The sequence below is a fragment of the Microtus pennsylvanicus genome, chromosome 6 (genome assembly GCF_037038515.1).
Source record: "Microtus pennsylvanicus isolate mMicPen1 chromosome 6, mMicPen1.hap1, whole genome shotgun sequence".
Taxonomy (NCBI): Eukaryota; Metazoa; Chordata; class Mammalia; order Rodentia; family Cricetidae; genus Microtus; species Microtus pennsylvanicus.
Genome location: NC_134584.1, coordinates 59,455,194 through 59,477,525, shown reverse-complemented (window position 1 = coordinate 59,477,525; position 22,332 = coordinate 59,455,194). Strand labels below are relative to the sequence as shown.

At 42.2% G+C, this 22,332-nt stretch overlaps 1 protein-coding gene across 4 annotated transcripts in view; it reads right to left on the bottom strand.

Moving 5' to 3' along the window:
• The window catches only part of Atg10 (autophagy related 10), a 295,099-nt gene extending 273,383 nt beyond the window's left edge, over positions 1-21,716 (bottom strand). For 3 of the 4 annotated variants that reach the window (XM_075976349.1, XM_075976347.1, XM_075976351.1), the window contains exons 1-2: positions 21,667-21,716; positions 5,151-5,267 (exon numbers count right to left, since the gene is read on the bottom strand). In XM_075976349.1, coding sequence (XP_075832464.1) covers positions 5,151-5,255 — 105 coding nt within the window. In that variant the 5' untranslated portion in view covers positions 5,256-5,267; positions 21,667-21,716. Of the gene's footprint in view, positions 1-5,150; positions 5,268-11,703; positions 12,101-21,666 lie in introns of those variants that run through there. The other variant, XM_075976350.1, reaches the window with a different exon arrangement.
• Positions 21,717-22,332: the final 616 nt, after the last annotated feature.

Here is a 22,332-nt window from a genome sequence, read left to right as displayed (position 1 = left end):
AAGAAATATAGGTTAACAGATAGTCATCTATAATAGTCAAGATTGTAGTCATGTTAGTTAGATTTTTCTAGATATATAGAGATATATTTCAGATAGATATTCTTCAAATCTTTCAGAAACCTTCAGAATATGGCATTTAAAATGTTTTAATAACTTAGGACTTTTCATGACAGTGAGACACATCTGCTCCTGGCAGCACCAATTACTTCAAGAGGAAGATGGGCATCAAAGAGGCTCTTTAGCCATTTGGGAAAGAACCTGCTCTTGCCTGGACTGCTTAACTGGAAATGCAGGAGCCACAGAGAAATGACTGCTGAACTTGCCTAAAGGTGAAATGATCCTTCGGGGTTCCTGCTTCATGAAAGTCTGCTAGACATTCTGGAGGACACAGAAGAAAGTGACTGAACTGTCTTTGAAATTTCCTGCTTCATGGAAAAGTCTGCTGGATGCTATGGGCCTGTAGGCTGAAGATGGATGCCCCAATGGTACAGAAGAACTTTAGGTGACTGTCCAGGCAGCAAGATGTCTTTGTAATTTCTACAGTTTTGGAAGTTAGTTACAGTGCACTTCCTGTTTACTTAGGTAATATTATATCCTTCTGGAGTCTTTGATGGAGCTGAAGAATAGATAGTAATAATATAATTTTCCTTAGGTATGATAAAAGATAAAATAGATATAAATATTGTAACTGTAATTCTTGTTTGGTAACTGTTTTGTTATATGTAATTTTACTATGTTAAAGCCTTCCTTTTTGTTTAAACAGAAAAGGGGAAATGGTGTGGGAGGTGCTTCTGTCAATGTGTTGCTTTCATTGGTTAATGAATAAAGAAACTGTGTTGGCCTGATAGAGCAGAACTTAGGTAGGCAGGGAAGACGGAACTGAATTCTGGGAGAAAGAAAGCAGAGTCAGGGAGAGATGCCATGGATCTGCCAGCAACAGACGCTGGGAATTTTACTCAGTAAGCCACTTCAAACAAAATGCAAGAAGTTTCTGTTCCACATAAGACCCATCTAACATAGACAGTTTCCAGTTAGTTATACTTCAGATATGCCTTCAGTACAGAGGCTGGGGGCTCAACCTGCCCCTCAAATGAACGTTTAGAGAGAATCTTTTATTACCATCTCATGCTTATTCATAACTGGGCATGCACCGATTAAAATCAGATACATTACAATCAAAATGGAGACCCTAAACTATCCTCTAGTGACCACACTGTGGGGGACCCTATTAAAGGAGCACCAAGAATGACTGGAGCTCTGTGGGACCCTCACTTGTGTTTCTTTCTTCTCTATACTACCATGTTGTTAATTAAAGTTCCTTGCCATTTTGGCATCTGTATGAGCCTTTATTACAATTATTGGAATAACAGGCCAAGAACCTCACCACCACTAATAAAATCAACAAATTTAGTGTGTTCTATGACTAAGAGACTGGATCTCAAAAGTATGGTAAGTGATTTAAAAACGCACTGAATATCAACCTCTGGACTATTCAAACACAGGTGAGTGTGTGCACACACATGAATGAACAAATACACACACATATATACTGACACAGTTAACAAATGGAAAACTCTAGAGGGAGAGCTGAAGTGAGGTGTTTTGGGGCTTCGTTTTTAAACTGTGGAGACCTTGTGCGTGGGAGGCAGATATGATTTCCCTGAGCTACATCTCCAGCCTACTGTGATACTGAATTTTCAAATACTTACTAAAGAGTTCATGAATGCACAAAGAAGGACTGAGACTCCTGACACCTCTGTCCAGATAATGCTAGAGCGTTTCTTATACGATCTGGGCTTTATGGACTGCAGTGAGAACACAGTATCTTTCAGTGAAGATGCTTGTAGACATGTTTTATGAGTCACCATAATAAACATCATTAACCATGGAATTAAGGAGAAGAGCAATGGCTCACATATTGGCTTTGCTCGTTTTTCTTAAAACACAGAGGGGCCTAAGTTCCGAAAGCCACAAAATGAACAGTAGACATTCCTGTGAAGACAGAATTAAACTGATGGGAAAAAATTAAGTGGAAAGGGGCTTTAGTTAAAGTTTGCTATTTTAATATTATTACTTCAACACAATTTATAAAATCAGAGAGAAACTAACCCAAAATTGAATCTAAATGTATATTGTCTAAACATATAGTGTATATTGTCTCTCCTTAATCCTCCCCCTCTTCTGTGTGTGTGTAAGCACACACACACTATCTGTCCATATCCAGTCTACTCCTCTATTGCTCTCTCCTCTTCTCTCTGTGTGTGTAAGCACACGCACACTATCTGTCCATATCCAGTCTACTCCTCTATTGCTCTCTCCTCTTCTCTCTGTGTGTGTAAGCACACGCACACTATCTGTCCATATACAGTCTACTCCTCTATTGCTCTCTCCTCTTCTCTCTGTGTGTGTAAGCACACGCACACTATCTGTCCATATCCAGTCTACTCCTCTATTGCTCTCTCCTCTTCTCTCTGTGTGTGTAAGCACACGCACACTATCTGTCCATATACAGTCTACTCCTCTATTGCTCTCTCCTCTTCTCTCTGTGTGTGTAAGCACACGCACACTATCTGTCCATATACAGTCTACTCCTCTATTGCTCTCTCCTCTTCTCTCTGTGTGTGTAAGCACACGCACACTATCTGTCCATATACAGTCTACTCCTCTATTGCTCTCTCCTCTTCTCTCTGTGTGTGTAAGCACACGCACACTATCTGTCCATATACAGTCTACTCCTCTATTGCTCTCTCCTCTTCTCTCTGTGTGTGTAAGCACACGCACACTATCTGTCCATATACAGTCTACTCCTCTATTGCTCTCTCCTCTTCTCTCTGTGTGTGTAAGCACACGCACACTATCTGTCCATATCCAGTCTACTCCTCTATTGCTCTCTCCTCTTCTGTGTGTGTAAGCACACGCACACTATCTGGCCATAATTTTTCTATTGTTCTCCACCTTTTTTTTTTTGAGACAGGGTCTCTCTCACTGTACCTGGAAATTCATTGAAAATTAGAATCCTTTCTTACTTTTTTTCATTTTTCAGATGGCGGTGGCACATATCTTTAATCCCAGCACATGGGATGCAGAGTCAGGTGGACCTCTGTGAATTTGAGGCCAGCCTGGTGTACAGAGCAAATTCGAGGACAGTCAAGGCTACACAGAGAAACCCTGATAATAAAATTTTAAAAAGAAGAAATGTGTCTAAAATAACCATAATTCTGAATTTCTGATAATTCCCAGGAATACTGATTTATTGTCCCTGGACTTTTATAAGAACCTTTATAAAAGAGATGGAGTCAGAAACCTATACTTGAGCTGCAGTTCTAACACCAAAAGAGAAATACAAAGGAGGGTGGGAGGAAGAGACCAAGACTCATTCAGTGTCAGAACCATTAACACTAAAACCAAGCTGAACACAAAGAGCTGTTAATTACTTAGCATGTTCCTACTCAACCATGAAACAATGGAGGAATATCACAAGGAACGCAACAACAAGAAGGTACAGTTACTGGTTATAGGATTAACACGCAAAAAATAGTGATTCCCCAATGTAACTCATGGAAAAGGTAGTATGAATGAAAATTCAAAGGTAACCGTAAACAAAAGTATAAAATACCCAAGAACGAAATCAATTAATAAAAGGTACATGTCCGGAGCCGGGCGGTGGTGGCGCACGCCTTTAATCCCAGCACTCGGGAGGCAGAGGCAGGTGGATCTCTGTGAGTTCGAGGCCAGCCTGGTCTACAAAGGGAGTTCCAGGACAGGCTCCAAAGCTACAGAGAAACCCTGTCTCAAAAAACCAAAAAAAAAAAAAAAAAAAAGTACATGTCCTGTACAAGGAGCCAGCAAGGACCCCTCGGAGTTTAAAGGTTTCTGATCATTGCTGTGATTCATGCCTTTATCCGAGCTCAGAGGAAACAGGTAGGACTGCTGCGAATTTAAGGTTGTGCGAGTAGAAGCCAGGCTGCACCACCAAGTGAGGTCTTGTCTCTGAGTAACAGACTCTTTTTTTTTTTTTTTTTTTTGGTTTTTCGAGACAGGGTTTCTTGAGTCACCAAGGAGACAGAAGATTGAAGGACTAGTCTGAGCTTGGTTCAAGCAAATGAGCCCAGAGAACCCAAGGCGGCTTCTTCCCGGTGACATTCTAAGCCTGATCAGCACCTGCATCTCCCTGCTCAGTTCTAAGTAATGGGAAGGGGGCCCAAGATGGTCAGGTTTCTCATATGCACACTGGAAGAAGCTAAACCACGGTGCAGAGAAGCAAGAGCCTCAGCTGCTCATGAATCAACTGAAATGTCAGGCAGCGTGAACGGTCTCTAAAAAGATTGCAGGTAATTCTCAAAAAGTTTTCAGCAGAGAGTATCACCAACTGTAGGTTTGGAAGTAAAGGGTATCTAAAGCTTTTACATTACTTTAGAATAGAATCAAAAGAACAAACATTCTGTAATGTTTTTATGTCATTAAGAAACCCCCAAACACACATTCCTAAATATTTCAGATACTATTACTCTCTAGACAAAAATACTGTCCTAAGAAAATTAGAGTGTAGCCGCCTATGGTGGCACAAGCCTGTGATCCCAGTACTTGGGAGGCAAAGGCAGGAGAGAGGGTTTCATTGTCATCTCTGACAACATATGAAGTTCAAGGCCAGACCCTATCACAAAACCAAGAGAGAACAAACATTTATAACGTAAACAAGTGGCTTGAAGCACCAGAGAAACAACTGTTTACATAGCGATAAATTAATATTGTAAGGGTCCTTATCTATAAATTCATGAAGGTCACCTAAGGGCTTTTCTAGATAACACTTCATTAGCCAAGTAATTATGAGTATGTATAGCTAGAATAATAAAATGAACATCTGTTTTAAAGAATGATTTTAATTTTATGGCTTCTCTTAAATCAACCCCACTTTTATACCTTACCATCGATTACTGCAGTTTTTATATAACAAAAATAAACAACCCTCCCTGAAAACAGAAATAGGAATCCGTGTTGTACTAGGTGTGGTGACAAATGCCTGTGACCCATCACTTGGGAGACAGATGGAAGGATTGCCGAGTCTTTAGGCGAAAGCACCGGGCTAGCTACGATACACAGGAAGACCCAGCACAAAACACAAAGACAAAGAAGGCTTTTTCTGCTCTTACCTTGGCTGTTCTCCACTCCCAACCATCGCCTATCTGCTGTGAATGTTTGATGAACTCTGCACAATAATGCTGGAAGCTCTTTTCTCCAAAGAACTCATCTTCCATGGTAAATGACAACTGCAACACAAAAGAGAGAAAGTTGGGGCAGGACAATGGAAAAGGTCCTGGGGTCAGTCATGGGCGTTTTCTCTCTCAATATTCTCTCCCTGTCTTCCTTTGTGTTTTAGATAACAAGAAAACCTAAAGGCCTATGCTTGTAACAGAGTATTTATCTATGGAGCTTTCTTTGCTTGATCAATGCTGTGGGACAATGGTCTGTACCCTGTCACTTGTATTTTAAATAAATGTCGATTGGCCAGTAGCCAGGCAGGAAGTAGATGTGAGGCAACCAGGCAGGAAGTAGAGGTGGGGCAATGAGAATTCTGGGAAGAGGGAAGTTTCAGTCTACAGTCATCACAGACAGAGAGGAAGCCAGACACAGCAAGCAAGATGTGACTGCCTCGCTGAAAAAGGTACCAAGCCACATGCTAACACAGACAAGAATTATGGGCTAATGTAAGTTATAAGGATTAGTTAATAAGAAGCTTTAGCTAATGGGCCAATCAGTTTATAATTAATGTAGACCTCTGTGTAGTTCTTTGGGACTTAAGGGCCAGACAGAAACTTCAGGCAAGTGATCAAGAGTGATTCTTGTCTGGTTTTCTTTTTGAATTGCTGGGCATTGAATACAGGGTCTCAAACATGCTAAACATACACCCTATAAATTAATGGATCACTCAACCAAACATTCTGGGCTGTTTGTTCATTTTTATAATGACCAGGGTTACTTATGTTGAAATGTAGTCTAAATCCTCACTGTTAATTTTATCTGACTCTAAGACAATGCTTTCAAATATGCTCCTCAGAATGTGTCTGCCTCTTGCCTCCGGTCTTACACTGACGTGGGACAGTGAGGCATGGAGGCCACTGCCCTTCACACTTTATTAGAACGTCAACTCTCCAGCAAACGCTGTTGCAAAGCTTGAAATTGCTTTCCAAGGTATAAAGGTAATTAATTACTATAGCTCAAACTCACAAATGTAACATACCAAGAAATACATATTTGTTGTAGAAAGCAGTTCCAACATCAAATATTCTTTATAGAAAGAATTTTAACACATAAGACAAATAACAGATCATGTAGTTGAGGCCTCCCAATGAAAGAAGTTAGATGCAACAAAGGCTCGTTGTCACTACCTATGAGCATCAAGTACTGCTTATTGTATCAGCTGCTGTGCTGGACACTTCACATTTCCACTCCTTCAACAAAAAGTCAAAAGGAAACCGTCCACAAATACAAATAAAAACGGATTCAGGGCCATGACCTGTCTATACAAGCTGATTTCCATCCTAATATGCAGACTATTCAAAATTACCATAACCTATATAAGAATGTGTTTATTCATCCAATAATAAAGTTGAATGCAATGGAATAGGCACTGTGCATAGAGAAAAGTTAAATATGGGAAAGCAGACACTTTGCCTTGGAAGAGCTCATGTTCTAAGAAAGGGAGATAAACAACTAAAACAGCTTCAGTATAAACTGTCTTAACCAGCCTCCATTCACCACCATCCCACTCGCTGACGACATCACTCATTTCTGCTGCGGCCCACTGACTGATTCTGCAGCATGAAGACCACTGAGCACTCTGTTCTTAAGGGATGAGTGTGTGTTCACAAACTGTATTTTTGTATAATAAATATGGAGTTTAATTAAACAAACCAATAAAATATAAGAAGACAACTGTAATTTCTGCAATTGCATATACTGTAAATGCCTCACTAAGGGCCAGGATAAGTATGCCTCTATATGAAAAGTGAACTGCTATTGAGCAAGGCTCAGGACAGTGTAACTGAAAGCACACAAACCCATGATTCTGTAGGCAGCTGGACAAGTGGCTTGAGATCCTACATTTAAATCAAAACTATAAGTTTAGATGGTGTATCCCGCATTCCATTTAGTCAGGAATAAGCTATGACATGTGTGTGGTGGCACACCTGTAATTCTAGTCCCTGAAAGAGGAGACAGGAGGATCAGGAGTTCAAGGTCATCTTTCTTCACTATAGAGGTCAAAGCCAGCCTGGGCTAAGTGACCTTCTGTCTTTAAAAAGGAGGTGGGAGGGGGCCTGAAAAATAAATTTCAATAAGTACCTATACTCAAAAGAAAATGGATTCTTTGGCCAGACATTCAAATTTTAACAAATGCATTTTTATATTTATATATTTTCTAGCATACACTTTTTTTTTCAATGAAACAGTCTTCCTATGTAGTCCAAGCTGGTCTGAAACTTACCATACAGATGAGACTGGCCTGGAGCTCCTGGCTATCCTCCTGCCTCTGTTTCCTGCTGTGATTAGAGACACACACTAGCATACCTAGCTCTTAGGGAGAAATATACTCGGGGAGTTTTGCTTATTTGTTTGTTTTTGAAATAGGGTTTCGCTCTGTAACCCTGGCTAGCCTGAAACTTGCTATGCAGCTCAAGCTAGACTCAAGCTTGCCAAAATCTGATCCTCCTGCCTCTGCCTTCTAAATGCTAGGATAACAGGCAAACACACACTTCCGGGAATCATTTGTAATTTCTCACAGTGTTTCTAAGGTTCTATCCAAATATTAAGAACCTTTGTGCACAGGGACAGGGGCAAGGTTGAGAAAACCAAACACTTAAAGCACCTACAAAGGTACCTTAGAGAAACAAGGACGGTCAAGAGAATAAGGAAACAGGATCGGAGTTCCTGGTAATGTCTGAGTCACAGAGCCAGGGACAAGGCTTTCTAGGAAACAACACAATCAAAGTCAAAAGTTAAGAGTGACTCATTGAGAAAAGAATCAAAAACATCCATGGAACTTGACAGTGAAGCAGTCACAGACGCAATAACCAACTGCAGCCGCAGAGACTGTATTGGATCAGGAGAAAACTAAAAGTGAGGCAATGGCGGAAAATCTGCAGTCTACATCTTCACAGTGGTGAGCAAGTTACAAATCAGAAAGTGAGGTGGGCCACAGGCTTGAGGCGGACATGTTTAAACTGAGCACAGGAGGCTGGTTAAAGGACAGAACACACTAGAACTAGAGAAAGCAACTGGGAAGCAGTACACCTAGCTCTTAGACCAACAGCACTTCCTCAGAGCCCACCCAGCCTTCCCCCAACAGCAACCCCATCCTCCATCCTTGTCACCATATCCCAGCCCACAACACTGGTGGAAGCCCCCTGCTCTACCAGAGGTCTTAGAGGTTCCCAGAACCCCAGGACCCCAGAGGTCACACAGGCTGCCAAAATCCCAGCAGAGGCACCCTACTAGACCAGAAGACTTGCAAGTTACCAGAACCACAGGCCAGAGAGGCCAGAAAACCAGAGAGAAAACAGAAACAAAGGAAAAACATCCATGCAGCAAAGACATAAACTCAGAAATCAGCACCTAAACCTATAATTACTCCAGGTCCAGATGTCTATAAGCCAACATAAGGTAATAACATAGTCAACAACATCCAGGATAATATTTCACAACCACAGTCCACCTATCCTCCTACACCAAGACCTGAATATACCAACATAGCTGAAGCACAAGAAAACAACTTTCGAACCAAATTTATGAAGATGATGCAGGTCCTTAAAGAGAAAATGAATAAATATTCCTTAAAGAAATTCAGGAAAGCACCAACAAACAACTGGAGGAAATGAATACATAAAGAAATTCAGGGAAATGCAAATAAACAATGGGAGAGAGTGGATAAATCCCTTTTTAAAAGCCAAACAAACAGTTAAAGGAAATGAATAAAACTCTCCAAGATTTGAAAATGAAAATAGAAACAATAAAAAAGCCCAAACTGAAGGAATCGTGGAGATGAAAAATCTAGGGAAGTGAACAGGAACTAGAGACATAAGCATCACCAACAGAATATGAGAGAATAAGCGAGAATTTCAGGCACAGAAGATACAATAGAAAAAACTGATAAATCAGCCAAAGAAAATCTTAAATCTAAAAACATTCTCTCTCTCTCTCTCTCTCTCTCTCTCTCACACACACACACACACACACACACACACACAAACACACACACACACACACACAACATCCAAGAAATCTGAGATACTATGAAAAGACCAAAGAATAAAGGGAATAGAAGAAGAAAAATCCTAGCACAAAGACCCAGAAAATATTTTTATCAAAATCATAGAAGAAAATTTTCCTAACCTCAAGAAGAACATGCCTAGAGAGGTACAAGAAGCTTACAGAACACCAAATAGACTGGAACAGAAAAGTGAGTTCCCCTACCATGTAATAATCAAAACACTAAACATACAGAACAAAGAAAGAATATTAAAAGCTGCAAGGGAAAAGGGCCAAGTAACATATAAAGGCAGACCTATCAGAATTACACCCAACTTCTCAATGGAAACCCTAAGAGTGAGAAGGGCCTGGAGAGATGTCTTGCAGACTCTTAAGAAACCACAGATGCCAGCCCAGACTATATATAATACCCAGCAAAACTTTGAATCACCATATCCCACAACAAAATCAAATTTAAATAATATCAATCCATAAACCCAGCCCTACAGAAGGTAATAGAGGGGAAATTCCAACCACAGGAAGTCAACTACAACCACAAAAACACAGGCAATAGATAATCTCACAGCAGCAAAACCCAAAGGCACGCGCACACACGTGCACACACACTACCACCACCAACAACAAAATATCAGGAATTAACAATCATTGGTCTTTAATCTCCATATCAATGACCTCAATTCCCCAATAAAAGACACAAGCTAATAGAATAGTGCAAAATCAGGATCCATCCTCCTGGTTTTGAAGAAGCACACCCTCAACACCAAAGATAGACCTCACCTCAGAGTACAGGGTTGGAAAAAGAATTTCCAAGCAAATGGACTCAAGAGGCAATCTGGTGTAGCCATTGGAATATTTAAGAAAATAGAATTCCAACCAAAATTAATCAAAAGAGATGGGGAATGACACGTCATACTCATCAAAAGAAAAATCAATCCAAAATGGCATCTCAATTTTTAACATCTATGCCCCAAACAAAATGGTACCCAAACTTGTAAAAGAAATATTACTAAAGCTTAAACCACACATCAAATATCACACATTAATAGTGACTTTAATAACTACCTCTCACCAATGGACAAGTCATCCAGACAAAAACTATGAATGAAGCTAACAGATATTATGAACCAAATAGACCCAGCAGATATCTACATAACAGTCCACCCAAACACACACACACACACACACACACACACACACCCCTTCTTCTCAGCACATCAAGGAGCTTTCTCCAAAACTGACCACATATTCCATCACAAAGCAAGTCTCAACAGATACAAGAAAATTGAATTAACTCCCTGAATCCTATCATACCACCATGGATTAAAGCTGGATGTCAACAAGAGAAACCCTACAAACTCATAGAAAGTGAATAACTCTGCTGAATGTCTACTGGGTCAAGGCGGAACTAAAGAAAGGAATTACAGACTTCATAAAATTCAATGGAAATGAATTCAACATACCTAAACTTACGGGACACAATGAAAATGGTGCTAAGAGGAAAGTTCATAGCCCTAAGTGTCTTCAGAGAGAAATTAGAGAAATCTCATACTAGCAATTTAACAGCACATCTGAAAACTCTGGAACAAAAAGAAGCAAACACACCCAAGAGAAGCAGGTTGCAGGAAATAATCAAGTTAAGGGTGAAATTAAGCTGGGTGCAGTGGCTCGTGCCTTTAATCCTAGCACTCAGGAGGCAGAGGCAGGCAGAACTGTGTGAGTTCAAGGCCAGCCTGCTCTACTTAGCTAATTCCAGGACAGCCAGGGCTCTTACACTGAGAAATCCTGTCATAAATAAATAAACAAACTAGAAACAAAGAGAACAATACAAAGAATCAATGAAACAAAGAGTTGATTCTCTGAAAAAGTCAACAAGATAGACAAACCCTTATATAAACTAACTAAAAGGCAGAGAAAGAATATCCAAATTAACAAAATCGGAAACCAAGCCTGGAACTCCACTGTGCACAGTGGTAGAAACGTTAGCTCAAGGTTGGCTGTTATCTCTTTTGACCTTAAAATACCTTTCCTTAAGAACCCAAAATGTGGTAAAGCACACTAAGGGCTGGGAATCTGGAAATTTTCTCACTGTGAAATCAATGCAAAGTTCAGAAGGCAAGGAAGCAAGAGACTGGCTGGGGGCCCAGGGGCATCATGCAGAAGTCACCATTAGATACAAGGACTGTTGTATCAGGAATGTATGTGGCATTCGTAGACTACGCACAGAAATAGGCTCAATGGTGCTAAAATTCATTAGTGTGACCCTAATGGAGAAAGCACTTGAAAGGAAGAATTACAGTTAACCAAGCAGAAGGTGGGGCATATGAGAAGGAACAGGATATGCAAATAAGGGGCTTAGGTTTGGGAGGGTGGTTGTTTGTATGATTTTTTGTTCTTGTTTGTTTGTTTTTGATGTGCAGCCCTGGCTAGCTTGGTACTTACCAACCTGGTGAGTCCAACCTGGCCTCAGACTCATATCCTCTTTCCTCGACATCCTGAACATTGGGCTGCAGGCTTGGATCGCCAGGCCCATCTAAAGAACTCCTGTAACTGCGATGAGAAGGAGGCCGAGAACTGGTGTGGATGGCAGCAGGGCCTCTCAGCCTGATGGTTCAGAGGGAAGAAGGCGCGAACCTCTGATAGGATTGTACTTCTGTTGTCAATGGAGACAGTGGTCTTGTCAGGACTGGATGAAATCAGTTAAAAGGCTCTTGGTAATTCAAGAGATTCAGAGGTGCTGTGCAAAGTGAAGATGGGCGGCGGAAAAAAGGGAGGATTCAGATGCAGGGAAGGAAAGGTCTGAGCAGGATTCCAAGCTTTCTGCCTTTAGGTGGCAGCGTATTTCAACAGAGATCCCTGGAGGAAGAACAACAGGGTTAGGAGAGAGGTAGGTTCAGTTTAGCATGGGTTTGACAGAAGTGTTTGTAGAACCACAGATGACAAGTCTAGCAAGTAGTTTGAGATGAGTCTATCTCAGGAGGGAAGAACTCTGAGGTGGAGATAACGATCCTGCATCAGCATCACAAAGACGGCACGCGTCTATCTCAGCACTTAGAGAAAGGAGGTAAACCTAGACTAGGAGACTGAAATGGAGCCCTCCTAAAGAGGGGCTTCCAACTGTATCATCCTGACATACATCAGAGATAACAAATCAGCACAAATAGAATTTAATTCATAATGAATTTGTACTTATGCCATGCCTGGTGGTGTACATCTTTAATCCCAGAACTCAGGAGACAGAGGCAGGTTTATCTCTTGTCAGTATGAAGTCAGCAAAGTCTACACAGTGAGTGAAAGGCCAGCCAGGGCTACATAGTAAGACATAGTCTCAAAAACTAAGTTAATTAAAAAAAGAAAACACAAAAAACATAATATATACTTATGATTTTTAAAATTCGAAGCCAACTCTTAATAACAAAATAGAAAAACACTCCATCTCCAAGCCCTCGAGGTACTTGAGATTTACTGAACTATTAAAAATGCTAGTAGAAACATAAATTTTCATTCATCAGCCATACTTTATCTAATTAACATCACTGTGCTACTAGCAAGATGACTGAACATCAAAACACTAGTTAATATTGGGTTGTATACTTTTAAAATTATCTGAGAACTGAGCTTTGCTGAAGGATGTCATATATTGTAATGCAAACACAGCTTGATTACCAAATTGGAAAGCACACCATATTAAAAGGGTATTAATTTCCACTCAGATTCTCATAAAGAAATACCAGTGAATAACTGTTTCTTTGCTGAAGTAAGACTATCTCAACTTGCTAAAAACCAAAACAATGCAATCAATATTTGTATTCACACTTTCAAGTCTGGATTCTCCCTCTTCCTCCGCCATGTCCGCTGACTAACAGAAGCAAAAATCATAGTCTCAGAACTTCCTATATGGGATAACTGGAAATGCGGCCAAAATGAAATAATTCCTAATATGGCTCATTGGCCAATAATAGCAACAATAATCCCACTTGCTTTAAAAAACCTAGTGTATGAGAACTGTGTGTTTCTAGACAAGTCGCCTTATTTTGATGGGTCCAGAGGGAAGCTTACACTGCAGCCCATGCAGGCCTGGACTACAAAGACCAGGCTAACCTTAACCTTGAGGGAACTCCCCTGCTTCAGCCTCGCCAACGCTGAGATCAAAGGTGTGAGGCACCATGCCCAGACAGACTAGCTGGATGTGGAGACACCTGTAATCCCAGCATTGCGGGGTGAAGGCAGAAGGATCAACAGTTCAAGGCTACCCAACCTCAGCAATATGGCCAACTGGAAGCCAGCCTGGTCTACATGGAGCTCTGTCTCAAAAACAAACAAACAATTTTTTAAAAAAGTAAATTTAGACTTTAGAGGTAACAATAGAAAAATTATGAACACTCAGTAAAAAGATGAATTTTAGCTATGAGTTGTTGCCTTTGTCTTTAATTCTAACACTTAGAAAGCTTCTTCTGAGGCAGGAAAATTTCAGTTTGCCTCTCATCTTAAACAATATGCCTGTCATTTCTAATTATTTGTGAAGAGTGGAAACGAGTCTCAGCCCCTGTGTCGTAATGTGTAAGGAGCTAATACATCTGCTCCACTTGAGTTTTGATCTAGCTGAACAGGTTTGATGCTTTTGTTTTCTTTCTTTTTTGTTTTGTTTTCTCTAATTCAGTTCAAGCATTTTCACCATCACTCCAGCAGAATCAAAGCTGAGAAGACAGAATCGTTTTTCCCTACCTTTCTAATCTCGGGGTTAGCATCCCCAGGAGAGAGTGGAGAAGTCACCCCTGCCATTGTGCAGCTCCAGTGAACTGGAGACCACATGTGACCATTCTTCAAGTGAGCTCAGATAACTAAAAACAGTTTTCTCTCAACCACACTACATATTTTTATGTGATCTGTAATCTAATAATGTGTATGAAATTAAATCTATGTGTGTGTGACTTCTTTCTTTCAAACAGTATTTTTTTCGATGAATCTATAAGTTAGTGTGTATCAAATCATGATTTTTGTATATATGCATGCTTCCCCAGACTTAAAGCTACTTATAAATAAATACAAACATACACATGTATAATAGAACATACTATGCATATACTTAAACGTTGAAGATCATTTCTCACTAATGAAAGGAAAAATCTTCATCTATATTTGTCCTTCCTGGGAAGAATTCTACATTACTGACCATGAAAGGTGAGCAAGTAATACTAGAATAAAGGTAATGGAACTGATGTGACATTAAAGCATACAGGAAGACTATCTGGGTCAGAAAAGGACCCACTAAGGATGGCAGTGAGCTACGGAAGGGCAATGAAGGAGACAGATGAAGAACACAATACAGTGATATGCATGTATGAAAATATCATAAGAATATCAATCATGTTATATGCTAACTTGAAAATTTGGCTTAAAAACCACACTAACAAAGAATTCCACAGTATCATAACTATAAATATAGATTACATCCCTTTAAAGCATGTTGTTTCAAACCAGGTATCCTAGCTATGGTTTCTATTGCTGTGAAATACGCCATGACCATGACAATTCATATAAGGAAAATATTTAATTGGAGTGGTTCGCTTACAGTTTTAGTCCATTATCATCAAAATGGGGAGTACGGCGGCATACAGGCAGGCATGATGCTACTACATTCTGATCGGAAGACAAGAGGAAGTAGACAGTCACACTGGACACTTGAGCATATATGAGACCTAAAAGCCTGCCTCCACAGTGACACACTTCAGTCTAACAAGACCACACCAACTACACAAGGTCACACCTCCTAATAATGCCACTCCCTATAGGATATTCTAGGCCAGTTACATTCAAACCACCACACCTGGCATTGTAGCAATCTTAATTAGTTTTAATAATAAAAACTCAGAGTCAGATATGGGGTAAATGCTGAAAGATCACAGAAGTAGAAGAGCCAGTCACTAGAGAGACCTTTTACCACTACCAAATCCTCAAACCAAAGTGGGCAAGATCCTGTCTCCACAAATCCTCAGACTGAATGCCTCGAGCTCCTGTCTCCTCCCACCTTACATTCCTCTCTTTGCCCAGTCAGGTCCCTTCCTGTCTCCACCTCCCTAGTGTTGGGATTAAAGGCGTCTGATTCCCAAGTGCTGAGATTAAAGGGTGAACCACCATTGCCTGGTTCTGTTTCTCTATTTATTTATTATTTATTTATTTATTATTTATTTATTTATTTATTTATTTAAGATTTCTGTCTCTTCCCTGCCACCGCCTCCCATTTCCCTCCCCCTCCCCCAGTCAAGCCCCCCTCCCCCATCAGCCCAGAGAGCAATCAGGGTTCCCTGCCCTGTGGGAAGTCCAAGGACCACCCACCTCCATCCAGGTCTAGTAAGGTGAGCATCCAAACTGCATCTATTTCTCTTTTAGACTGGATGAATCTCACGTAGCCAAGGGTGGCCTTGAACTCACAGAGACTGCCTCTGCCTCGAGAGTGCTGGGATTAAAGATGTATGCCACTACTGCCTGGCCTCTATGACCAACTAGCGGCTATCTGGGCTCTGATCTTCAGGCAATCTTTATTTGTTAGATCATAAACAAAATATCACCACAAGGCTTGGTAATACAAATTTATGGGCAAGGTCTCAGACACGTAAACTGAAGCAGAAGTAACACTGAAGCCTGTGAGTTTAAGACAGGTCTGTGCAACAAAAGACTGTGTACCAAAGGGGGGGGGGGTAAGGAAGGATGAGGGAGAGGGATGAGGGAGAGAATTCTAGCCATGAGAGGTAAACATTAACCTTTGCAACAACTTGGCTTGGAATCATGTAAATTGGTTAATCACACACCCTGCAGGGTCCCTAGCAGAGGTCCTCTAGTTGAGAGAGCAGGCTAGCAAGTGTAGATTCCCTGTGAAAACTTATGCCCTGACCAAGAAATGTACACGATTCTGTAGAACCCCAAACATATATTTTTTTTAATTACTACCCCAGAAATGACTGAGAAGCTATCATGCCAGCAGATTGAGACCATAAGTAAATCATTTGGTAGGGGTGGTGGCTAAAGCCTGGATTCCAAGACACAAGGCAGCCTGGGCAGGGCAGACCAAACACTAGCTTGAGAAGGAGCAGGAGGAGGAAGACAGTTCAATCTTGCTAGCTAGTTGTTCAGTTCTCCCTGCCTTCTCACAATACAAACCACCAATCAAAATTTAAACAGGAAACGACATTGGAGAGAGGACCACTGATCAGAGCTGATATTTTCATGGACCTCTGCAACAGGAAGTCCCAGGAGGAAACAGGAAGCACTTCACTTTCCTCCATTCTACATTTCCTTAAAGGAAACGTACTAAGTCACCTGGCGTGCTCCCTCACTACTGTGATGTGCATGGCCAGAGGAGCCTGGGAATCACCGGACTATGAGAGAAAGCCAGCAGTGGAGCACGGAGGAGCCAGAGGAGCCTGGGAATCACCGGACTATGAGAGAAAGCCAGCAGTGGAGCACGGAGGAGCCAGAGGAGCCTGGGAATCACCGGACTATGACAGAAAGCCAGCAGTGGAGCACGGAGGAGCCAGAGGAGCCTGGGAATCACCGGACTATGACAGAAAGCCAGCAGTGGAGCACGGAGGAGCCAGAGGAGCCTGGGAATCACCGGACTATGGCAGAAAGCCAGCAGTGGAGCACGGAGGAGCCAGAGGAGCCTGGGAATCACCGGACTATGACAGAAAGCCAGCAGTGGAGCACGGAGGAGCCAGAGGAGCCTGGGAATCACCGGACTATGACAGAAAGCCAGCAGTGGAGCACAGAGGAGCCAGATGAGCCCCTCAGTCTTACCATCATCTTCCCCCGGTTACAGGCAGAACAGAGAGGAAAGAACTGGGCAGCCTCTCCAGAACACAGAAGAGATGTATGAACCCTTCATAACTGTAGTGGTACCCACCCACCTGCTCTTCAGCTCAACAGTGAAACAAAGAATCCGCAGCATCTACTTGTAGGGAGGGAGATGAAGGGACACCTGCTTCCTGAGTCAGAAACACCAACCCACACAGTCCCTCTTCCGCCAGTCACTAATATCAACATGGGGCCAATAAGAAGCTCTCGAATGAGAAAAGTGACATATGTCCATAAAGCTGAAGGGGTCAGCAGACTGACACACATCTGTAACTTGGGTACTTGAGGCACTGGGCGCGAGGACTGCTAGTTTCGGCCACCCAAAGGTTCAGAGTAAGACCCCAAGACCCTGTCAAAAAAAAAAAAAATAGCCAGGCTGTAGTAGCACTCGCTTTAATCCCAGCACTTGGGAGGCAGAGGCAGGCAGATCATTGTGAGTTTGAGGCCAGTCTGATCTACAGAGCAAGTACCAGGACAGTCAGGGATGTTCCACAGAGAAACCCTGTCTCAAAAAAAAAAAAAAATAGTACTATGACCGAAGAGGGAAAGGCTTCTTTCTATAATGACTGAAAAACTGGAAATATTATTTACTCTATAGTACTATTTAAAAAGAAAGCAAAGCATCTAAAAGCAAGACAAAAAGAAAGGAAAAAATGATCAAAATTAAGAAGTAAACTGGGACCCAGGTATGGTAGTAAACACATATAATCCCAGCAGCAAGAAAACTGAAGTAAGAAGAAGACAGGCAGATTAAGGCCAGCCTGGGCTACATAACAAGTACCAGGCCAGGCTATCTCACAAGATCCCAGTCTGAGAATCAGAAAAGAAAAGGAAAAGGGGGAAGTTAAAGGAAGGAACTTCAAATAGAAAAGACCAAAAACTTAAAGTCTACACTATAGACAAGAAAGAGAAGTATAAAAATTTGAACAGGGGATCAAGTTAGTGTTGTAGTATATACTCTTGAAATTATTTCCCAAAACACAGAAGATCACAATGAAAATAATGCCAACTGATTAAGAGAGCAACAAAGAGCACAGATACAACCTACACGCCTCACCTAGAAGGTGTCAGTCAGTCACAGGTCAACAACATCAGGAGAACCAGAGCTTTTCATCCCCTCTGACTGTGACGATGACCTGCACACCCCACACAAGTGCCAGATGGTCAACTGCCCTACAGGGGACCTTCAAAGAGCTTGAAGAGACAAGAGATTCCATTGGGCAGCTTCAGAATGCAAGCAGTCCGGGGCTCTACCATAGAGGAGCAAGGCAAAGGCTTTTCCTGAGAGAACACAGAACAAGACAATGCAGGATCTGAAGGCTGTAAGGGAAGCAATGGCTTTCCTCAGGTCATTCCAGTGGAAATTCCTTAGCCAGGGGTCAGCCACTAGTGAGAGCCGCCATTCTGTTTTCCTTGAACATGACGGTTTCCACTGAGTTGAGTTTTGTTTGCTGATGTGGAAACCCATAGTGAAGGCACACAGGAAGCTGTGCTTTTATACAGCAGGGGTATATTTTCTTCTTTCCTTTGGCCAGCATGAAGCTCAGAACTTCGTCTCAGACTACCTTTGGTGATCACAGAGAAATGGGGGAAAACGTGCAACCTTGCAAAGCCTGTATTTCAGTGTGACTCATCCTAATGCCATCGTCTATCTGAGCTCCATATCTTCATGACCATGACTTATCTGTTATTTTATCACTTATGGGTTATAAGTCACCTCAAATACTTCTGGGACAGACAGAATTCGAACTTCAAACTATAACCAACCCAGATAAAAAGGCTAATAGAAAAGAAACCAGATAACAAGACAGGAAGAAAAAAAAAACATACTGAGCCCTCAGTGCCACCCTGAGAGATGTGAGATTTTTAGGCAGTATAAATCATAGCTTTGCTTTCAATAGTTGGTAATCAACTGTCTATGAAATTTTTCAAGCTGAAAGAACATTACTGCAATACAATCAAATCAATGATAAATTATACAATGTTATTTAAGGAATTAGTATGGGCTAACGTAATAATTAAAAATAGCATTATTAAGCCTTTCCTATGCATCAAAAATCACAATAACTAAAGTCCTCATAGCATCTCTATGAGGTATCTTAGTATGATTTTCTCTATAGATGGGGAAATTGGGCTACAAAATAAATATCTTGTTATAGCTGTTAACGGTAGTAAGTCAGCCAAAAACTTCCAAACATTACAGCCTATGCTCTAGAGGAAATGAGACTTCAACTAGTCCTGGAATTATGAAATGAAACAAGCTGGTATCATTGAGTTAGTGATGGTGGTGGGGGGAGGGTAATGACCCTAGGAATAGGTTGAAATGACCCAGAGTGGACAAGGAAATAGCCTGACTAGATTGTCGATTGAGGACTACAGGAAAATCTGGGGAACAGGAAGCAAGCAGTTTACAAAGAGCCTTAAAACTCAAAAGGCTCCATTTAAAACAGCGAGCAATAGCAAACACTCTAAGGCCCCAGAGCACAAAGCGGTACACGAAAAGCTATTCTTGGAAAGATAATAGACAAATGCACAATGCTATGAAATAACCCTAACTTGAAAGGCAAACTCTTAGTGATTATTCTTCTTGGTCCTATAGACTAGTGAGCATTTGATGTACCAAGCATAGCAGAGGGACCTCCACTTCCACAAAGGCTGCCCTCAGGTGGAGCATATTTTCAGTTGCCCTACTTTCTAAGTGCCTTACAGCCTGTTTGGCCCATAAAGACCTTCATTTTCAATGTGTCATCACCAAACACCCTCTATATCTCTGTCTTTTGGATGTTGATTATACTTGTGATTCGAACATAACCTCTGAGGTCCAAAGCACATCTTGAGGCTTCAAAAATATTAATTTTACATCAATCCCAGTCCAAGGCTCTCTACTTATGGAAGCTTTACTATTTTTCCTAAAGGGATGCTTGTGTTTCTCAAACGTTTACTGAACTTTAAGAAGTACTGCCAAGATACAACTTGTTCTGGGCACAGTAGTACAAGCCTATAATCTAAGCACTTCAGAGACAGGCAAGAAGACATTGAGGTCCACACTAGACTGGACTCCGAAAGACCCTGTCTCAAACATAAAAAAATGGTGTAGGGGTGGGGTGTCACGGTTGACAGAGTGATTGCCTAGTCTGCACACAGGCCTGAGTTCAATTCCCAGCATCACACACACTGGGTATCTGTAACGGGCACACACCAACACTTAGAAAGGAGACTGGAGGATCAGTTCAAGGCCAGCCCCAGCTGCCCAGGCAGCACAAGCCTAGCACAGTCTAAAAAAAAGTGAGAAAGAGAAAGATACAATTATCTAACGTCATTTTCTTACGTACCCCACCAGGTAGAACACAATCTTTAATATTATCCTAATCTTGTAGCATCCCTATTCAAATGAATCTAGCTGAAAACTATTCCCACTAGTTTCTTCCATTAAAATATAAATAGCAATGTTCTGCTTGCTTTTGCTCATTGAGACAAGATCTGGCTGTATGTAGGGCAGACTAGCTTCAAACTAGAGATGGTTCTGCCTCCAGCTACAGCATGCTAGGATGACAGTGACCGTGACCGGCCAGCAAGTTCGGGTATGATGTTTTTCAAAACTGCGCTCTGGGAGACTTGAACTTCTTCGTGACTCGAGTTTCTTTTTCGGCTAAGGTTTTCATTTTTGTGTCTCTTTCTCCTGTCAATATCTATCTGAAGCTTGGGAAGCAATGAGGAGTAATACCTGGGAGCCTCAAATGGATTTGGGCACTGCAGAGTCTATGTTCCCTAACCCTAACAATCATAAACAGATACTTTTGCCACCACAACGGAGGCCACTATCAGATTATAGTGACTCAAAGTAAGCTTTTGGCAAAGAATGATTGGATTTAGAAAGAGCGAGCCGACTGACGAAGTGCACTCATAACATGAGAAAATGAGTGCAAACGCTCAAGCTAACCTGATGGCTCCTGTGACCTACGACTGCATCTGCAGTCCCAGCTCCTCTGAAGACAGGCTGAGCCCACCAGCACTTGGGAGACTCGAGGCACGACTGCACGGAGTTCGAGGCCAGCCAGGGCAGACCCTTTCTCAAAAACAAACCCACGATATTTTTTCTTCTTATGTTTGGAAGCTATTTGCACCTTGTCAGAAGCATGGACCTGCAGCAATCAGGACTCCATTTTGATTGGGAAAGGACATGTGACCACCCCCGGGTTTTACAACCAAAATTTTCATAATTATCACTACAACTGAAAGTATGTCTTCTATAAACCAGTGAATTATTCATCTCCGACCCCCCCCTTCTCAGTTTTATAGACTGGGGCGGGGAGGGGGGCGCGTGTTGGCTGCAAAAGCCCTCCAGAAGGTGGGCCTGCCAGTCACTTCACTTCCTTTGTTTCAAGGTCACGTGAGCACATTCCAAGCACAAGGTGGAAGGTCGCCAAGCGGCCCGCGCCCGTCTCCCCGGCCTTTTGTTCCGGACCGGCTGCTCCGCCGCCCTTCTGCGGTCCCGGGAGGCGGGCGAGGGCTGCGGGCCCCAGAGGCGGAGGCGCCGTGGCTATGAGTACTCACCCCGCTCGCTCGCCCTGACCGGCAGCCGGCGGCGCGCAGAGGGCGGGGCGCGGCCGGGACGGCGGGGCGGGAGGAGGAGCCCCGCCCGCGCTGCAGTGAGCGTGCGCAGTGGGGCCGCCCGGCGCCTGGGTGACGTCCCGGCGAGACCTTCCTGCAACCTGTGCACCCGCCGCCGGTCCCAGAAGCAAATCCACTCGGGGTTGTCGGTCAGGCAGCGGCCGGTGAGGAAGGCCGCTCGCATCCCCAAGAGCTTAGAGAGCCATGCCACTTTGGTCGCTGTCACCCATTTAAAACAAGACTGGAGCAAGAAGTTAGGAATTCGAGTGCTGACAAACTGTTGCGTTTGTGGCACAAAAAGCAGAAAATACCAGTCCAAAACGAAACGGGCAATGTCAGGGACAAGGGGGAAAAGTCAGCGGATGTAGGAATCTATGGGGTCACGGGAGGGAAAGCGCATTTGCGCATTTAAACAAGAGAACATTTCTTACAAAAGAAAGTAAACAGAAAAAAACGAAAGCACAGTCGGTTTTCAAATCTCAAGACCGAGGTTTTGGTCTTGAGCAGGTTGTGTTAAGTAGCTAATGAATCCCTGGGACCTAGGTAATGTTTTTTGCAATTTCTTTAGAGTCCATATTGTTTTGAAATAAGTTGATTTGTACGTGTGCC